The following is a 17862-nucleotide window of genomic DNA, read 5'->3' on the forward strand; positions in this document are numbered from 1 at the left end:
TTTTACAGATGGAAAAAATTGGGATGCTGTGAGATTAAGTTACTTGTTTAAGTTTGCACAGCTACTTAGTGGCCAAGCTGTAATTCCCACCCAGATGTGTGACTCCAAAGTCATCATTGTGAGCCTCAGCCCACACTCCTGGAGAAGAACTTCTTGAGAGTAGAGATAATGCCTGTTTCATCTTTGTACACTTTGCATTGCCAGTAAAAATTTCTTGCATAGAAATTTCCTAAAGAGCAATAAACAAATGGAATGGTGGCAGTGTCTTGCAATAGGACTTGAACAGTTATAGACTTTGATTCTTTACAAAGCTTCTAGGTAGCAGCTTTCTGTAACTTTGGCCTCTCCCTGTCTAACCCAAGACCTGGTATGCAGTATGCATGCAACAGAGATGGCCAGATTTCCATACAGAGCAGGGACCAATTGGTGGCCAAATGGACTTAAGAGATTCAGTGAAATCTGAATGCCCTACCCCATACTCAAAAGCATGGTGACAGATAAGGGTGGGGGTGAGGGGAGTTGAGTTTAATGCCCCCAACACATGTTGTAAACACAATCACTTTTTTAAATACCCAGAAGAGGGCCAGGGTTTAATCTGGGTCTTCAGATGGGCCCTGATGTGGGCTTTGCACTCTTAACATGCTGAAATGCTGGGCAACTGGGATTAAGCATATATCTTGAGATATTTCGATTATTGCCCTGCCTTCCCAACAGCCTCAGCAGTTGGCCATGTGGAGGCCTCGAAGACACTGTTAACTCTGGAGTGGATGTGAGGGCTCTGACACCAGATTGCTCACGTTGTGTAAACACTGGGAGAAAGAGCCACATGGTTCCAATTTAAATACATTTACTCCGTAAGCTATCATCTTCCAAGCTGGTCTTCTGACCTCTGCCTTACCATTTGACCATTCTCAGTCTGCACTCCCAGATGCCCCCCTGGCTCCCGTTTGATAGCAACCCAGCAATGCCCTTGAGAAAGACGATTTTCTTCTCTGGCTATGGGTCCTCCCCTAATGATCTGGGTCCATTAATGTTCTTCATAGCAAAAGGAAAAACTGAAAAACTTGATTTGCTAGAATGGAAGAAGCAGAGAGTTGAGCAGTGTAACAAATCTGGATTTCAGCCCCAACCCCATCATTCATCAGTTGTCTGACATTGTAAAGTTCTCTAAAGCCTCAGTTTCCTCATTTTTAAAGCAGAAGTAGTGATATGCCTTATCTCTCAGGATTGCCAACAGAGTGTACCACAAAGCCACACATTCACTCACTGAAAAGACATTGACTAGGTGTACCAGATACTGTGCTAAGTATTGGAGGTATAGTAACAGAGAGGAAAGAAGAGGTACATCCAGGCCTGTGTATTTGAGGAGGGAGAGCACGTGCCAAAGAAAAGTAATAAATAAGACCATTTCAGGCAGTGATGCTTACAGTAAAACACTAAAACAGGTGAAATCATAGAGGGTGACTCTTGGTGGGGGAGTAAGGGGAGCATGAAACTACATATAGAGGGTAGAGGGGAAGCCTCCATGAGGTGAGACCTTCTGAATGAAGACCTGATGAAATGAAGGGCTCAGCAGTTCAAAGATTTGAGGCAGAAAGAGTCCTAGGCAGAGCATAAAGTTCCAGGGACAGGAAGGAGCTTGATGTGTTTATAGAACAGAAAGGCCAGTGTATGAGAACATGTTCTGGAAACTGTGAAGCTTCATGCAAAAGTGGTTTCTCTCCTCTGGCTCTTTTGGATATGGAAGGAAAATATTCCCTGGTCATGGCCGGGTAGTTAGTTAGACCAGGGTTCCCCATTGATCCCTGTAGAATGTTCTTATGAGTTACTTGACATAAAAGTTACATGGCCGGGTGGGCCACAGTGGCTCAGTGGCAGAGTTCTCACCTACCATGCTGGAGACCTGGGTTTGATTCTCAGAGCCTGCTCATGAAATAAAAAAAAAAAAGAAAGTTACATGGCCAAGTGAGTATGGATGGCAAGTTAATGAGATCAAACAACTTCCTTTGCTGCAGGATTTCTCAGAATTAGAAAACACTAATGCACAATGTGAATTTCTTGAAGGAGCTATAGTGTACATCATTTTCTGAACTCTGATTATCTTTTTATCAAGGGGCATTTCCTAGGACTCTGTCTCCAAGAACACACTTTCGGGACTGAAGTATACTTACTTTAACAACTCATCTATCTGCACAAGGCTTGTTGTCTCTAAAACAGGCAGAAACAGGGGATGGGAAATAATGCATTCCAAGCATGGCTATGGTGTTTTATATGCATCATCTTATTGCATCCTCCAGTAACACCCTGTGATAGCATTACTAGTCCTATATTTAAGAAGAGAAAATGGTGACTAAGAGAGTTCAAACTACTTGCCCTAAGATGCTCAGCTTAGACAAAATTCCAATGCAGTCTGTCTGTCTGTTCCCCAAGTTCCTCTCTTTCCTTTGCTTTTGGACTGGCTGGAAAAGGTTATGTGAACACACTATCCAAAAATGATAAACACTACCCTAACTGTCCCTCCCAAATAACTTGTTGACATAGCCCTGTCATTTCTGAAACACAAAAACACAAATTACAGCAAGGGAAACAAAACAAAATAAAAGCCTCTGCCTTCATAAAAAAGAAAGAAAAATGGGGAAAGGATGTAATACCAGTCATGGACAGTCAATTAAAAATAATAAAAGAAGGAATTATGACACCTCTCTGATGGGAGGAAGGTGGCAGAAGAGAGGGATGGGGAAAAGAACAGCAGTCATTTTATTGATCAAATTTTCACACCTGGCCAAAGGTAGAGACCTCCTGGTTGGTTGCAGACCTAATCAGATATGTACGCATTTTTTCCTTCTATTTTTCAAATGCATTTTTTTAGATTCTCATTCCATTGGGAAGTAGGTCCATATGTGGTCAACCCCCATATACCTCCCCATCTATCCACCCACCCCAGCTGCCACCCCCACTGTCGATTCAAATGGGCTCCCATCCTGTGTAACAGAGGATAAGCAGGCAGTACTCAAACCAGAACAGAGAAAGCCAGTAGTTAACAGGCTGACAAGGGCTCCTCTCCTGCTCCTGCCCCTTGACTCTTGGCTTGAACTCTTGAGGTCTGCTACTTAGCTCCAATTATGCCATGTGGAGGGGAGATAATAACAGGCAGGTTGTTTATAAATCATTCTGGGCTGCTCCGATGGGGACAACAAAAGAAGACAGCACACTCAACACTGGAAAATATGCTCTTGGCATAAATGCTCACTTGGGGAATGAGACTGAGAAAGCATTACCATGTAGAGGACCTCTCTTTTCTGTCTGGAAATGAGACTACTAGGGCAATGATCTTAAAAGACTCTCCTACCCTGGATTTCTAGGAGCTGATGGTGTGGGAGGCAGAGGCAATTTTTTGTAAAGATCAGGGGCTGCAAGCTCAATGGCGTGCAGGGGCCAGGCTGACAACCTGAATGGATGGGAAGGTGGGTTGAGTGGGCTGGCCCTTGTTGGAATGCTCCTGCTCAAGAAAGCAGCAGCAGCTCTCAGTGCCAGCCACAGTTTGCCTAGTAGGGTTGACCTTCAGATGTTTTAAAATCTTCAAATTTCCTTAAAGGAGGAAATTCTGGTTTGTAATGTAAACCCTCTGGATATTTAAATATCGGCAACTAATTGAAGAGAATAAGGAGTGAGGGCCAAACAAAACCCATGGCCTAATCTACCCAATGGGACACCAACTTTGAAATCTCTAATGAAGAGCGAGCTTTGTCCGGAAGTCCTGGTAGCTGGATTCAAACGCTGGTTCTGTCCCAGCTTGCTGGACAACTTTGAGCAACTTGCTTCTCTTGCCCGCTGTGCTCCTTCCTGTATGGGTCTCGTAGGTGTATGGGTGTTGCTTTTGGGCTACCTCCCAAACTCTCTGATGACACGGCACAATAAAAATGACATTTCGTGTGGCCCATTGGGGTAAATGAAAGGCTTTCGAGCCCAGAATGAGGACACTCATGGCCAGAGGTCATGGGTTCCAGACTGCTACCCCAAGACCTCACCTGAGTTCTCCAACCCACAAAGGATCAGCACCTCTCGGCACATCAGGATGTGCAGGATGTTCTCAGCACATGAGGATGCAGAACTAGGGACCCTCTTAGGGTTCTCCCAGCTTTGATGTGTCATGTTTTGATGAGGACAAAATGTCAGAGATACATAATTTCAGAGGCTTTGGGGTTGGTTAAAAACATAGTTTGACAATTCCAAGTATTGCCAAGGATCTGCAGCAACAGGAAATTGGATAGACAACTGATGGGAGTGTGAGTTGGAGAACAGTCAGGCAGTATCCAGCACAGTCATAGATATGTCTATGCTTAGACATAGCAATTCCAATGCAGAGTCGAAGAACTCAGGTGAGGTCATGGGGCAACAATCTGAAGCCCCTGGTCTTTGGCCATGAATAGCCTCCTTGTGGGCTCCAAATCCCACCACTTACCCCAATGGGCCACACAAAATATTTTCTATTGTGCCACGTTTTAAGAGAGTTTGGGAGGTAGTGAAATTCCCCCCCACACAAATATAAGACTTCTATAAGAAGGATCATGGAAGTAAAATGGAAACCACTTAGATTTCTATCAATAGGGAATAAGATAAATTCCTTGGGATTCATCCAATGGGATATTCCACAACTGGGGTCTTACCAATGCACTGACTCTAGGAATGACTAGCTCCAGGCGATCACCCCCAAACCACATGAGGAGTTTATCTCTTCCAAAAGTTAAGCTTCTAAAAGTTAGCTCTCTATCAGAGCTGCCTCGTTAGGGCTGAGTCTCAGGCTCCGGAGAGGTCAGCATATAAAAAGTGGGAAGAGTTTGAAGTAGAGAAAGAAGGTGCAAAAAAATAAAAGGAGATGGAGGGAGAAAGTAAAAGAAAGCAAAGAAGGGAAAAATGAAGGAAGGGAGGAGGGAGGAAGGAAGGTAGGAGGGTAGGAAGTAAAGAAAAAAGTAAATCAGAAAGGAAGAAGGTAAGGAAAGAAGCCAGGAGAAATTCATTTTCTAAATATATGGCCCAGTGGATTTTATAACAAATTGTTAGATTCTCGGTTAGAACTACAAGGATAGATGGAGGTGTGTGTGTGTGTGTGTGTGTGTGTGTGTGTGTGTGTGTGTGTGTGTGCGTGTGTGTGTGTGTACCCATGCATGTATGACAGACACACTGGAGTCTCCATTTCAGGACAGCTGCTTTCTCTTCGAAGAAGGTTCTTAAACTGCTCCCCTCTCCACCACTATGTTCCCCCACTTCTCCCGTCTCCCCAACTCAGTGTTCATCTGGGATTTGGTTAGATTTTCACAACCGGACCTCTAATTTGAAACTTGATCCTGTTTTCTTGGGCCCCTGAACTGATATCAAGTACTGCACAGGGACTGGAGACCTTCGAATCTAGGTCAGAAAATGCCGCCTGAATTGATTTTGGTGTAGCGATGCCTCTCCCATAGCGGCCCGCTAAAGATCATGCTGCTCTCAGAAGAGAAGGAAAATAAGGAGAAAAGTGTGAGGGAGGAGGGGGGAAGAGAAGGAGAAGAAGGGGAGGGAATGGGAGGTAGGGGGAGAGCAAGCAAGCAAGAGAATAAAGGGGGGAGGAGAAGAGGAAGTGGCTTAGAGGGAGGAGAAGGGGAGTGGGGGGAGGAGAGAGATAGCACCTTCCACTACCTGTGAAACAGCCAGAGGGAAGGTGGGTGTTTCCCACTACAACTATCTCTAATTTGTGCTATAAAAAGTGATGCTAATTACCTTGGTGTTTGAGAATGAAGAAAAATATCCCTTGGCTTTTACAGTTGTTCATTTTTTTTTTCTTTCCTTTTGGTTGGTTTGTTTTAATGCATCTGCACATTTGCAGAGTTCTGCCTGTTTGGGTAAAAGACACTGCAGCTTCCCAGGAGCAGCTTCTGTCCTTTCCCCACAGGCGTTCAGAGGGAGTTCTAGCAGCCTCGAGGCTAAGCTCAGGGCCAAGCCGGTCAAACCCAGGGATGTGTGTCCATCATTTTGCTCAGCATTTCACCGACTAAAGGCTCACTCGTGAGCAGTTATGAACATTTTTAAATCTTCTCTCCTAGATGTGCCTGGCTGACTTTGACTAACTCATAGTTTCTCTGAATCTCTGTCCTGAGCCACACTTCACAGGGCTGCTGTAACGATGAAGTAAGAGAATGTTCCCAACAGGGGCTCAACCAACATTGGTCCTTTCCCTTTCCCTGTCACCTTTCCTAATTCTTGGGTAACAGACTGCTGGAACTGGAAGGAATCACGGACAATACCCAAACCTATGTCTTCATTCATAGATAGGAAAACTGAGGCCAAGAGAGCAGGAGTGACTGGCCTACAGCGACACAGCAGGTCAGAGATAGGGCAATGCTTTCCTTCAGTTCAGTCTTCCTTCCATAATATGTCAAAGAACTCAGTAAATACTCATGGATTTGTTTCAGAGGTAAAACATTCTTAGTGTTTACCTAAGGCACAGGAACTTTTGAAAATTAATTAGGAATTTGAGGAAGACAGCTCTGGTCTCGGTCAATTTGTGGATGGCTGGGGTGGCTGGTGAAGGATCTGAAGCCATTGAGCAGAATGTTTGATGGATTTACATTTGCCATCAAAATTGTTTCTCTGGATTCTGAGAATTAACTTATTTTTATAGAGTCTGGACAGCCAGGGATAAAAAAGCCCACTTAGGGTGAAGTACAATGAGTGATATTTAGGAGCTCTTTTGCTTCAAAATGGTTGCGACAGACTTTGCACAACAGAGGCCAGAGACAGTGGGTGCAAAACAATGTGGGTTTTGCAATCAACTTTTGTGTCCTCTGGTGGCATGGGCGTGGGAAAGGCTGGTGTCCCCCCTCCTCTTTCCTTGTCTTGCCCCCAGGTGTAAAAGGACAGGGTTGAATAACCTGTCAAAGGGTCTCACTCTGGGGGGAGCTCACTGAGACCACAGTCTTTTCTTTCTCTTTCTGGATCTCATTAAACAAACTGGAGAGATGCTGGGAGACACTAAAAATCCTTACCCTTTATGGGCTCTGGAGATCTAGATGGCAACACAGATGTTTGGACACTTTGGATGTAACTAGATGACCTCTGAATCTTCCTCCAGCTCTGACTTTAAGAACTTTACACAGAGTTTTGCGCAGAGAGGAATCACCATCAACATCAGAAAGCGGCCATAGCACTTTCCACTACACCATGACATTCAACCCTCAAAACCACCCTTTAGATAGACAGTATTATTTTCTTATTCTAAATAGAAAACTGAGACGCAGAAAAGTGGGGTGTCTTGTCCTAAGACATCCAATCAGGATGTGGTAATGTGCGGAGTCGAACCCAGAAGAGTTTCTTTCTAGAAAACACCATCACCTCTTAGATCGACACTAGGCAACTTTACAGTTGTCAGATCAAAAGCATCAATGGAGTGATGTTATGCAGTTAAAATTAGAAAGCCAGACTGCCAGATCACTGGGGGATCTCAGGGATTTGGCTTGGGGGAGACAGAGCTTTCAGCCATCACTGAAATGCGCAGGGAACTAGGATGAAGCAAACAACCACTTCCTTCCCTTCCTCCCCAAATTAAGAGAGTTTCACCTCCCGCCTGTGCCATTTAGGAAGCAGAATACTCTAGTGCTTCAGATCTGAAAGATAACTAACTCACCTACTCTCTCTTTGTCTGAATGGGGGCCCAGAGGCCCAGAGAGGGAAACTGATGTCCCTGGGGCCACCCTGCAAGTCACCCTTAGTTCTGGGACTCTGAGCCGGCCCAGGGAGGTTCTCTTTCTGCCACTCATCCCTACTTCCCTCCCTCACCTGTGGAATTTGGAGCCTTGTGGGCTTCCATGCCCCGAAGCAGAGCCGGCCAGAGGATGGAGGAGGGAGAAACACAGATTTCTTTACAGCAGTGCAAACGGCCACCCAGCTTCACATTCACCACCGTCTGCACTTTGGTTCCAAAACGGTGCAAGGCGAGGAAGCCCAGGTCCCTGAACGGACAAGCCTTACCTCTGCTCCACAGGGCTGTAGGTCTCCCCTCGCTGGCAGCTGCTCAGGGCGACGGGGTCAAAGTTGTCGAAGGTGCGGAGGGCCACCCCCGAGATGGCAACCAGGGGCGAACTGAAGCTCACACGCACCGCCTGGCTGTGGTAGAAGGGCTGGCTGAGGTCATGGACCACAGGGATAATCAGGGGATTGTTTCTGCAGCTCAGGACGTGGAGGCCTGTCAGGGGAGACAGAGGGCCGGGGGGCCCGGCTCATTACTCAAGGCCAGTCACGCCCTCCCCAACGGGCCCTTCCTGAAGCCCCCAGACCCTTTCATGTCACTGCACAAAAGCACCACTGGGACAGCCATTGGGGATTTTGAGTTTGATTGAAAGTTTCTTTGTCTGGCTTTTTTTTTTTTTTTGGTTCCAAATCTTTCCAATCCCCCTGCCTCTCTAAGCTTTCCCTTGCTAGAGGCCAGAGCCTCTGTCCCTCCCACAAATGGCCATTCCCCAGCCAAGCATCGTTGGCCCTCACCTCCATGTTAGGGCCCCATGGTCTAAGTAGATGCTTTTCAAGTGGCCTGCCTGAGAGTCATGAAGAGGATGGAAAGAATTCATAGCAATTGACTCTGCTGGGGATTCAGAGACTGCTCGTATCTGTGACCTAGGAGCCTCAGAGCAGCCCTGTGAGCTCAGGACCCCTCTCCCCAGTCTGTAGAGGAGACCCAGAATCTTCTGGCAGGAAGTAATTTGCCAGAGAGGCTGGCACTGCAAAGGCAAAACAGAACCGAAGCCTGCTTCTGTCTCAAGTCCCAAGTTCTTTCTAGTCCAGGCAACAGGTTCTAAGATTTCAAGAAGGAAGGGAGAAAGGCAGGGAGAAATGAGCCATCAAGCAGAGGGAGAGGGAAGGGAATGATGTGGAAAGACTGAGTTCGCGGAATGGCTGCTGGCTTTGCTGGTGGGTGGACATTGGTTGGAAGCCTCATTCAGCCCTCGGCTGATCACTAGCCTCCAGCAAGCCCCTAAAGCTCAGTGTCTGCATCTAAGCAATGAGACCATTTTAACCATGTTTTTGCAGGCTTGCTAGGCTGGCAGAGTCTGCACTCGTGCAAGCGTGAAGCTCTGCATTGAGCAGGGCTCTTTGTGAAGGCCTCTCTGGGGAAACAAGGCTGCAGAGGGACAGGGAAATGCAGATGCCTCAGGCATCAAGTAGCGGGATCCAAGGAGCCTCTGCAAAACTGGACTCTTCCCCCACTGAGCTGGAAAACCTTTCCTCGGAGTCCTTTGCAATGCCAGGACAACTATGAAAATATTTGCTTCTCACTTAGGGAGATTTCCCAGGAATCTAGATAAATCCAGATGGGTTTTATTTCTCTTCCTTATTGATATGTTTGTTCCCCCTTGCCTTGAAAACTAACTAACTAAATAAACATAAAAACAAAACAAAAAAGCCTCCCTGCCCCCTCGGCTTCTGCCTGACCCTGAAATGACCTCTTGCCTGCTTGCTTCCTGCAGGCCTTTGAAAGGAGCTTGCTGTGGATGTGCAGGCACAGCATGGAAGCTCAGGCAGGCTGTGCAGAAAGGGTCCAAGCCTCAAGGGCACTGCTGACCAAGAATTCCGTATACCCAGTTGGCTGCCCAGAACGCTCCAGGATATACTGGAACTGGAAGAGTAGATTAGGGATCTCTTTGTGCCAGCTCTTGCGCTGGGCATGCTCATACAGTCCCAAGTAATACATCATTTAAATCTTCCTCTGCCTGCCAGGTGGGCACTACTGATCTCACCATGCTCCAAGTGAAACACCACAAGGGCAAGAAATTTGCTCACATTCCCAAGGTCAAGGAGAACCGGAGACAGGATTTGAACTTGGTCATCACTCCAGTTTGTCACTACAGGGGTACGCAGATGGGGTGCAAGTGCCAACTCTGGTCCTTGTCTGCTCACTTGACCCTGCTCTTGGGCAGCTTCTCAGGAGGTAGGGACTGACTTCTCATCTGCCTACCCACTCCTGAAACTGACTATTCCTACTCCTGCTGTGAACTTCTCTGGAGGTCTTGCTAAAGACACCTCTGGGTTTAGGGAATGGGCAATGATTCTGAAAACCTGGCAATTTTGGCCTGACTTGTCATGTGATCTGGCGTCTCTTGATTTGTCTCTTTGGGTCTCAGTGTGCTGACCCATGAAATGGGGGAATAGCCCCTGCTCAGCCTCCTTCCTAGGGTACACTGAGGATCATATGGGATACCCTAGGCTAAAGTTCTCTGGCAGAAGTCAGCCACTGAAGGGAGGGCTTTGACCTTGACCCCATATCCCATATCTTTCAGAGCCAGGCTTCTCTCTAGATACACAAGCATACCCTGATTTGAAGGGGTCCAGAATGCAAATTAAGAAGAAACAAGAAAGAGAAAGGGTGAGGGAAGAACTTATTCTTAACTGATCCTCTTAACTGCCCATGAAGCAGATGTGAACATAGGTGCCACAGGCAAGTCAAGCCCAGGAGACTAAGCCTACCTAGATCGTGGCTTTGATTTTTGGTGTCGAACAGCTGGATGCTGATGGTCTCCTGTTTTTGGTCCCCATAGTATGTCCCATCGGTTACCAGGTGAACGATGACAGCTGCAGCAACCATTGGCTGAGAGAAATAGGCCTGGAACATAGAAGACACAGGCGGTTTACTCACGTGCTATCACGTAGTGGGGAACCAACCACAGGGCAGGGGGGATTCAAGGAGATATTCCATTTCTAGAACTGGGCCCAACCTGGAAACAAGAAGGCAGTGAAACGCAGCCAACTACAGGTTCTAGGGCCAGAAACCCTGCTCCAATCTTGGTTCTGCCCATTCTTAGCTGTGTGGCATTGAGTGGATGCCTTTCTTGGCCTAAATTCCCCCATTTCTAAATGGTAGATAAAAATAATTACATCACAGGATCACTGGCAGGCGATAATAAGGTAATAGGGGTAAAGTGTCTGTGAAGGGGCCTGGCACATAAAACAACCACAACAAATGATACTTATTACTATTCATCATTTCTCCATGCTGGCCTGTATACTGGGCATCAAGGAGACAAAGCTAAATAAGACATGACCTTTGCATTCCTGGGTACTGTGGGTTCAAAGTAGATTAGTGACCCACAAATCAAAATCCAATTACAATCCAGAATCCTTAGTCAGGGAGGCAGCCCAAATACAGCTACGTAATACCATGTGATGCATGCCATCCAAGCTGACAACCAAACATGTGCATGACCAAAAAGGAGTGAATAATCTCTATGGGACTCAGTAAAGGCTTCAAGGAGGAGAAGATGATTTTAAAAGGCCTAGAACAACAAATAGGAGGTTGAAGGGAGACAGAAGTATCAACAGGCTTCGCCAAAATGAGAGTAGGGGCATTCCATGAGCAATTAGGGGATTCCATTTCAGGAAGCATACCACTGCTAAGTTTCTTTTGTTTCTTGTCCTTAAAATTAAGACCCTCAGTGGGCAGTGACCTTGGGAAAGGCTGTGAAAGTCAGTACTTCCTAGCAACCACTGCTGGGGATTATGGGCTCTTAAAGCTTCAGTTTACCCGGAGCCAGAAGGTGGTCTGAGCCAGTTGGGAGTACAGGTAGCTGAAGGTGCAGGGGTACCAGGCGTGCTGGGAAATGCCTTCACTGAGATCAATCACCTTAGTTCGACACACCTGAAAACAGAAAAAGAAAAAAAAAAAAAACATATCATTTGAAGAGTCTTAGAAATTTGGTTAAACTCAGTTAGACAACCCTTTACTATTCACTTATTTTGTTGGAAGAACAGGCAATCCTCAATGCAGTCAGGAAAGAATAATAACCTATTTTGGTCGTAGTTGTGACCAAAAGAAATTCTCATAGGGGAAACATCCTGGAGAAGTTGACATGTGAGTTGGGTCTCTTAAGGATAGGGTGGAGATAGGGGAAAGGACATTTCAGGCAGAGGGAATAGAAACAATGGTTCAGAGGAAAGTAGAAAACCAGACGCTTTGGTCATGATAAAATGCCTGGTATTATTAGAGCTTAGGTAATGTGGCAGAGAAAGTTGTCTGAGGGGCCAGATTTCACATAGTATTGGATGCCAAGGAGAACAGTTTGGAACAAATCTGTTAAGTTGTGCTTAGAGTTGTATTTTCAACAGAGGGAAGACAATGACAGCATGAGCATTTGCTTCCCTATCACCAAAGAAAATCAGCTCTATCATTTCTTTATACATATATTCACGTACAAATATTCATTCCTAATGGTAGACATACCAAGTGATGATAAAAAGAAAACAAAGCAACAGCAGGAAACATGCCAACAAGTAGAATTCTTCCAACTTAGGAGTTTCCTACCTACCCACATCTCATTTCATTCATTAGTTTATTCATTGTTTCAAATAATATGTATTAACTCTATTTGCCAAGCACTCTGGAACTGGTGGACAAGACAGGTGCTGAGGATCTTAGAGTAGGCCATGTGTACAGATATTAATCAAGTAATCATAGGCATACATATGTGATTTTCTTATGTAAAGAAGAGTTAGTGCTGACAAATGAAAAAAGGAAAGGAATAGCAGAACTGTTCTTAAGACTGGTCAGAACTTTCGCAGAGGCTCCTCTCAAATTAGTGCTTTCCCTCTGATCTCTAATGTGGCTCCTCTCTCAAAACTTTCCTGTGAATTTGGTCCTATCATTTCACATCTATGGTTCTCTATCTACTTATCTGAAAAGTAAGGCTGACCTGGAGAGCATTAAGGACTTTGGAAGCTATGAAAAAAATGTGAGATGATCTAATCTCAATCACATTAAAGAAAACACACACACAAATGCATGCAAAAAGTGAAAAAAAAAAGTAAGAAAAGGAGAAAAAATAATATTCAAGGATGCTCATCCCAGCAATATCTAGAGTAGAAAATGGTTAATCTGTTGGGGAAGAGAGGCATAGAATATGAATTATTCATATGGTAGAACTCTATATAGCAAACTAAGAGGAATGAACTAGATTCATATACAGGGATGATACTGGAAATACTTAACAACTGGTTCAGCATGAGCCCTGTCCAATCCAAATAGAGCCTCAAATGGTGAATTCATAGGCATCAACATGGAAAGATCTCAGAAACATACCCTTGTGTGAAAAAACAAGTGGCAACAGGATAAGTACATTATGATAGCATTTATGAAAACCACACAAAGCAAAACTATAAATTGCCCAGGGATTCACAGAGGTGGGGCTAGAAGAATTAAAAATGAAGTACAAAAGCATACATTAAATTGAGGGTATTAGTTGCCTCTGGGTAGGATGTAAGGGGAACAGTACTGGAAATAGAACAAATGAGATTTTGACCTTATCTGCGGTATGCTATTTCCCTTACAAAAAAAGACTTGAAGAAATCTGACAAATTTTGAGTAGATGCCAATTTCAGATAGTACATACATATGTGTTTTTTTGTTTGTTTACATTATTCCATGTAACTTTCTAACTTAACAAAAAGAAATAATTCTAAAATATTGCCTTAGAAAGTCAATGCAAAATTGGCTTAGATGTGAAATTATCAATATAAATTCCCCTACCGGTGTTCCTATACATGCAGTAAACTGAACTAAGTCTGAACCTTCTGTGACAACCAGCTCTTTTTCTTGACACCACCAAGAGCTGCTTTTAATATGCCAAATGCCTCCTCTATAAATCTGCTAAAACTCAAATGCCCCTCTCTACAGTACTTCTTTGGTTGATTCTGGCTTCTAGAAGCTCTCGGAAATCAGTCTCAGTTCTCTCTACAACAGTGATGCATTGATCAAAATCAAGCTAAAACTCATGACTTCATTGTGATCTACAATTTCAACACCAATGTTTTCTTTAAAAAATACATTTTTATTTCAGAGAAATTGCAAAGATAATACAGAGAGTTCCTGTACACACTGCCCTCAGCTTCCCCCAATGTTAACATCTTCATCAATTCATTCCTGAAACCTCAAATAGAGAACCTCAAACTGTCACTCAGGAAGTTCTGCAATAATGAACTGGCTTTGGAGTAAGGATACCTCTTGGGACCTCATTTTATCGTTAGCATTTGAATGCTGGATTTGACCATAGATTGTCAAAACATTTTTTATGGATTTCTAAGATTCTTTGGAGGGGTCGCCCTGGAGGCCAGGATGTGGAGAAAGTCTGTTAAGTTTTCTCTCCACTGTTTCAACCAATGCATCTCCATTTATCTGTTTCATATATTGAGCTACCTCATAATATTTCATTTGAAAAATTAAATTTCTTTTAAAACATTAAAAAGTATTAAAACATGACACTTATCAAAGTTTCTGCCACCTCCAGGCATCAATGGGTTCTGGGAATACAGTAATAACTCCCTGAATATCACATTGGGAAGGTAACTTCTCAAGGAGAATACAGGTGCCAAGAATCAACCATATTACTGGCTAGGAGTTGGGTAACATGCTTCAGTTACTCAAATCTCTGAAAGCCTAATACCAAGGAGACTAAGGGTAAAACAGGCAATTTTAATGGGCTGGAAGACTTTTTCAAGTTTATTTATTTTTCTCAAACACAACTGGGACCAAGTTTAGGCAGACCTGCCAGGGGATTGTGTTACATTTTACAACAGTGCAAGACTTTGCATAAACTATCTATGGCATTTGAGATTCAGGCCAGCGATTCGACATGTATCATTTTGGAATTCTTTCCCCTTGTGTTCTTAGCTGCTCGTCCCCCAGTAGAGCTTGGTGGAGCACATCTCTGGAGCAGGGGAAGGAGGAAAAGAAGGGGGGCGGTTATCTCTGCATCTAAAGCATTCATGGTCAGAAAAGTCTCTGACATGAACAAAGCCCTCTCATTGCTTAAATACAATTTTCTCTTATCTCTTCAGCTCTATCGGCATTAGACAGGCTTTAGAGGAACACGCTGATGTTATTTTATTCCTCTGTTTTTCTATTTAGTTTTGTGTTTGTTTCAGGCTGGCTGTGATCCTGACCAGAGACGGTCAAAGCAGATCAGAGAAGAACAAGCAAATTCAAAGCAAAGGTTGATCTTAAAATCATCTATGTTTCTGGGGGAGATGGAGGGAAGTTGGAGGGAAAGGGGAAAACAAACATAGGCCTCCTGTTTTTATAGACACTATGTGAATTCGCTCATTCAGCACCACATATCAGAGGTGTATGGAGTGCCAGGCTCCCAACCTCTAGAATAGAGGAGCTTGGCCTAGCTGGGGCCACAAGATTGGACCCGAGGGATACAGATGAGATATCAAGGTGATTGATTCATTGAGAATATTCTGTTTTCATCCACCCATACTTTTCATACTTCAAAAAAAGCAAATTTAGCTCCACAAAGTATTACTGAGTCATACAGATCTTAGCAAATAAGGAAAGCTACATCACACACCTCTTGAGGACTCCTAAGCTCTCCCGACCCTCACCTTGAGTTCTTCTTCACTCATCATCTCCCTTTCTCCAGTTTCTTCAGCATCATTGGCTCCAGTCTACCTGACCTTCCCGATCCCTCCCAATCTCCTGTCCTTCCCAACTTGCATCCACTGCTGCACATATAAATTCTTCTGATAGAGCAGAAGGCTCTACCCAGACCCTTTCTGCAGAGATGTCAAGGAGATGGATTGTACATGGTACTGTCCCACTGGAATGAACAAGACTTGGCCATTCATATTCTTGTGGAACATAAAGGAGGACAGCCTCTAGGCTTTTGGTTCTCCTAGGCAGATAAACAGAGGGTCTCCTTTAGCTGAAGTCTATTTTTATGCCTTGCCTAAAAGAATCCATTTTAGAAGAAATCCATGTAAAGTCGCCGAGCAAGAGCAGGCGTGGTTGGGTTGGCCAGCACTGTCACTAGGTCCCCTGGAGGTTGGAGGAGAGATTATCCAACAGCTTCTTGATTACTTCATGGGCAGAGAACTCACTTTCATAGGGAGAGTCCTGTTCGTCTTTGGACAGCTCTTCCCAACAGGGAGACACATCCATGAACTTTCTCTTGTGCTTCCCTCTAAGTACCAATGCCTGTAAGTTTTCTTTTTTGGAGAGTTTTAGAGTTAGAGGGAGCTTGAGTAGAACATTTATTGAGACCATTCTCTTTTTAGTGTCCTGGGGTGGGGACAAGTAAGCAAAATTGTGAAAATTCAAAATATTCTTGCTCCCAGAACTGGTGTATTTTGCTCACCTGTGTTCTCCATCCTCTCAATCCTACTTTTGTTGTGTAGGACAATCTCCAGTGAGATTTTGCTCACTTCCCCCAAGAAATCATGGCAGAAACAGCAGAAAGCAATCCTGGTGTCCATACTACTTTCTTCTTCAGGAACCCAGCTCTGGGTCTTTTATGGAAACTGGGTTGGTCACTGCTTCTCACCTTGATCTTAACATCTGCAGTAACCAAAAGGCAAGCAACTACTTTTCTCATTGGCTTCTCTTATAGTTTCCATCGTATTCAGAAGTATCTGTGCTTAATTCAAGTATGGCGCATGGGAAATAGTAGATCTGGGTTAGTTCTGGCTGTATCTCTCTGAGCCTCAGTTTCCCCATCAGTGAAATGTAGAGCTTATATAGGGTGCCCTCCAAGCGCCCCAGGAGCTTAAAAACACCCACAATAATAATGTCAAGTATCTCATACTCACAAAATCATTTAATCCTCATTTTTTCTTTGCAAGATTGAGATCATTACCCCATTTTTCAGATGAGGAAAATGAGGCACAGGTTATAAATAATTCTCTCAAAGTCCTACATCCACTTGAGTATTGCAGCCTGGAGCTGTGCTCTGATCTCTCTAATTCCATGTTTAGTGCACTCAATCATGAAGTCACACTGACTTGGCCCAGCTTCCTCTGACGGAGAAGGAGGCAACAGTCATTGTTCTCTTTGCCTCTGGTCCTTCCTCATCACTCCCTGTTCTGAATGGTCTCCATAATTAACTTTCTGAAGTGCAAAAGTAACCGCCTCTCTGCTACTTTCTTCTCCATGGTTCTTCACAGGATGGAGTGCTTCCTAGACACAGCTTGCAAAGACCATGGGGAACTGGTTTCAGAGACCTGTCCACCTTCATTGCCAGCCACTATCCCTTCCCACCCATCAGGCAGGCAACTGCATATGTATACAGTGGTGCTCCCTTCTCCGTGGATGACTTTCCTACACACCCCGGACTCTGGATCCCTCCTCCCTTCAATGACGCTTGTGCCCAGACCATGCCCTACCCACGGGCCCTTTTTGGGAAATACTACACGCACTTCAAAGCCAGTCTCAAATATCACTCCTCAGAAGGCCTTTTACTACCCCCAGGCAGAATTAATTGCTCTCTTTTACATGTCCATATAGCTCTTTATATATACCTCCATTATAGCACTTGCCAAGTTGGATTTGATTGCTTAAAGTTCAGTCTTACATCTATAAGGACTGAAGATTTCCAAGGTGAGAACCACGTCAGAGAAAACCCAGTAAGCCAGTCCAAAGGATATAGTAGGTGCCAAATGAATCATAATAACAACAACAACAACTGAAACATATATTGGGTGCCTTCTTTATGGAAGGCACTTTCTTAAGGACTCTGTAAGTACTAAATAATGCAATCTGCACAACAATTCTATGAGCTAGGTACCATTATTATACTCACTTTATAGATAAGGGAGTTGAGGTCCAGTCACCTGTCTAACATCACACAACTAGTTGGTGGAAACAAAATGCAAACCTGGCACAGATTCAGCCCCCACTCTTAACTGGGTGTTGAATTTAATTAAACAGGTCTGCCTGCATGTCTTCCAGGGCCATCAAGAGGATCCAGTGAGAAAATGGGTCTATTTGTGCGAGATGGATCTCAAATCCCAGCCATGTGGAGGATGGACGCAGGGTTTCTCTTTGTTTTTGTCTCTTGGAACTCTTGA

General features: G+C 44.4%; 1 protein-coding gene across 1 annotated transcript in view; it reads right to left on the minus strand.

Moving 5' to 3' along the window:
- Nucleotides 1-17862, minus strand: part of PAPPA (pappalysin 1) — a 242206-nt gene that overhangs the window by 60380 nt on the left and 163964 nt on the right. Inside the window, exons 11-13 of the mRNA XM_077143649.1 lie at nt 11549-11662; nt 10495-10630; nt 8005-8218 (exon numbers count right to left, since the gene is read on the minus strand). Coding sequence (XP_076999764.1) covers nt 8005-8218; nt 10495-10630; nt 11549-11662 — 464 coding nt within the window. The remainder of the gene's footprint in view (nt 1-8004; nt 8219-10494; nt 10631-11548; nt 11663-17862) is intronic.

The sequence above is a fragment of the Tamandua tetradactyla genome, chromosome 2 (assembly GCF_023851605.1).
Source record: "Tamandua tetradactyla isolate mTamTet1 chromosome 2, mTamTet1.pri, whole genome shotgun sequence".
NCBI lineage: Eukaryota > Metazoa > Chordata > Mammalia > Pilosa > Myrmecophagidae > Tamandua > Tamandua tetradactyla.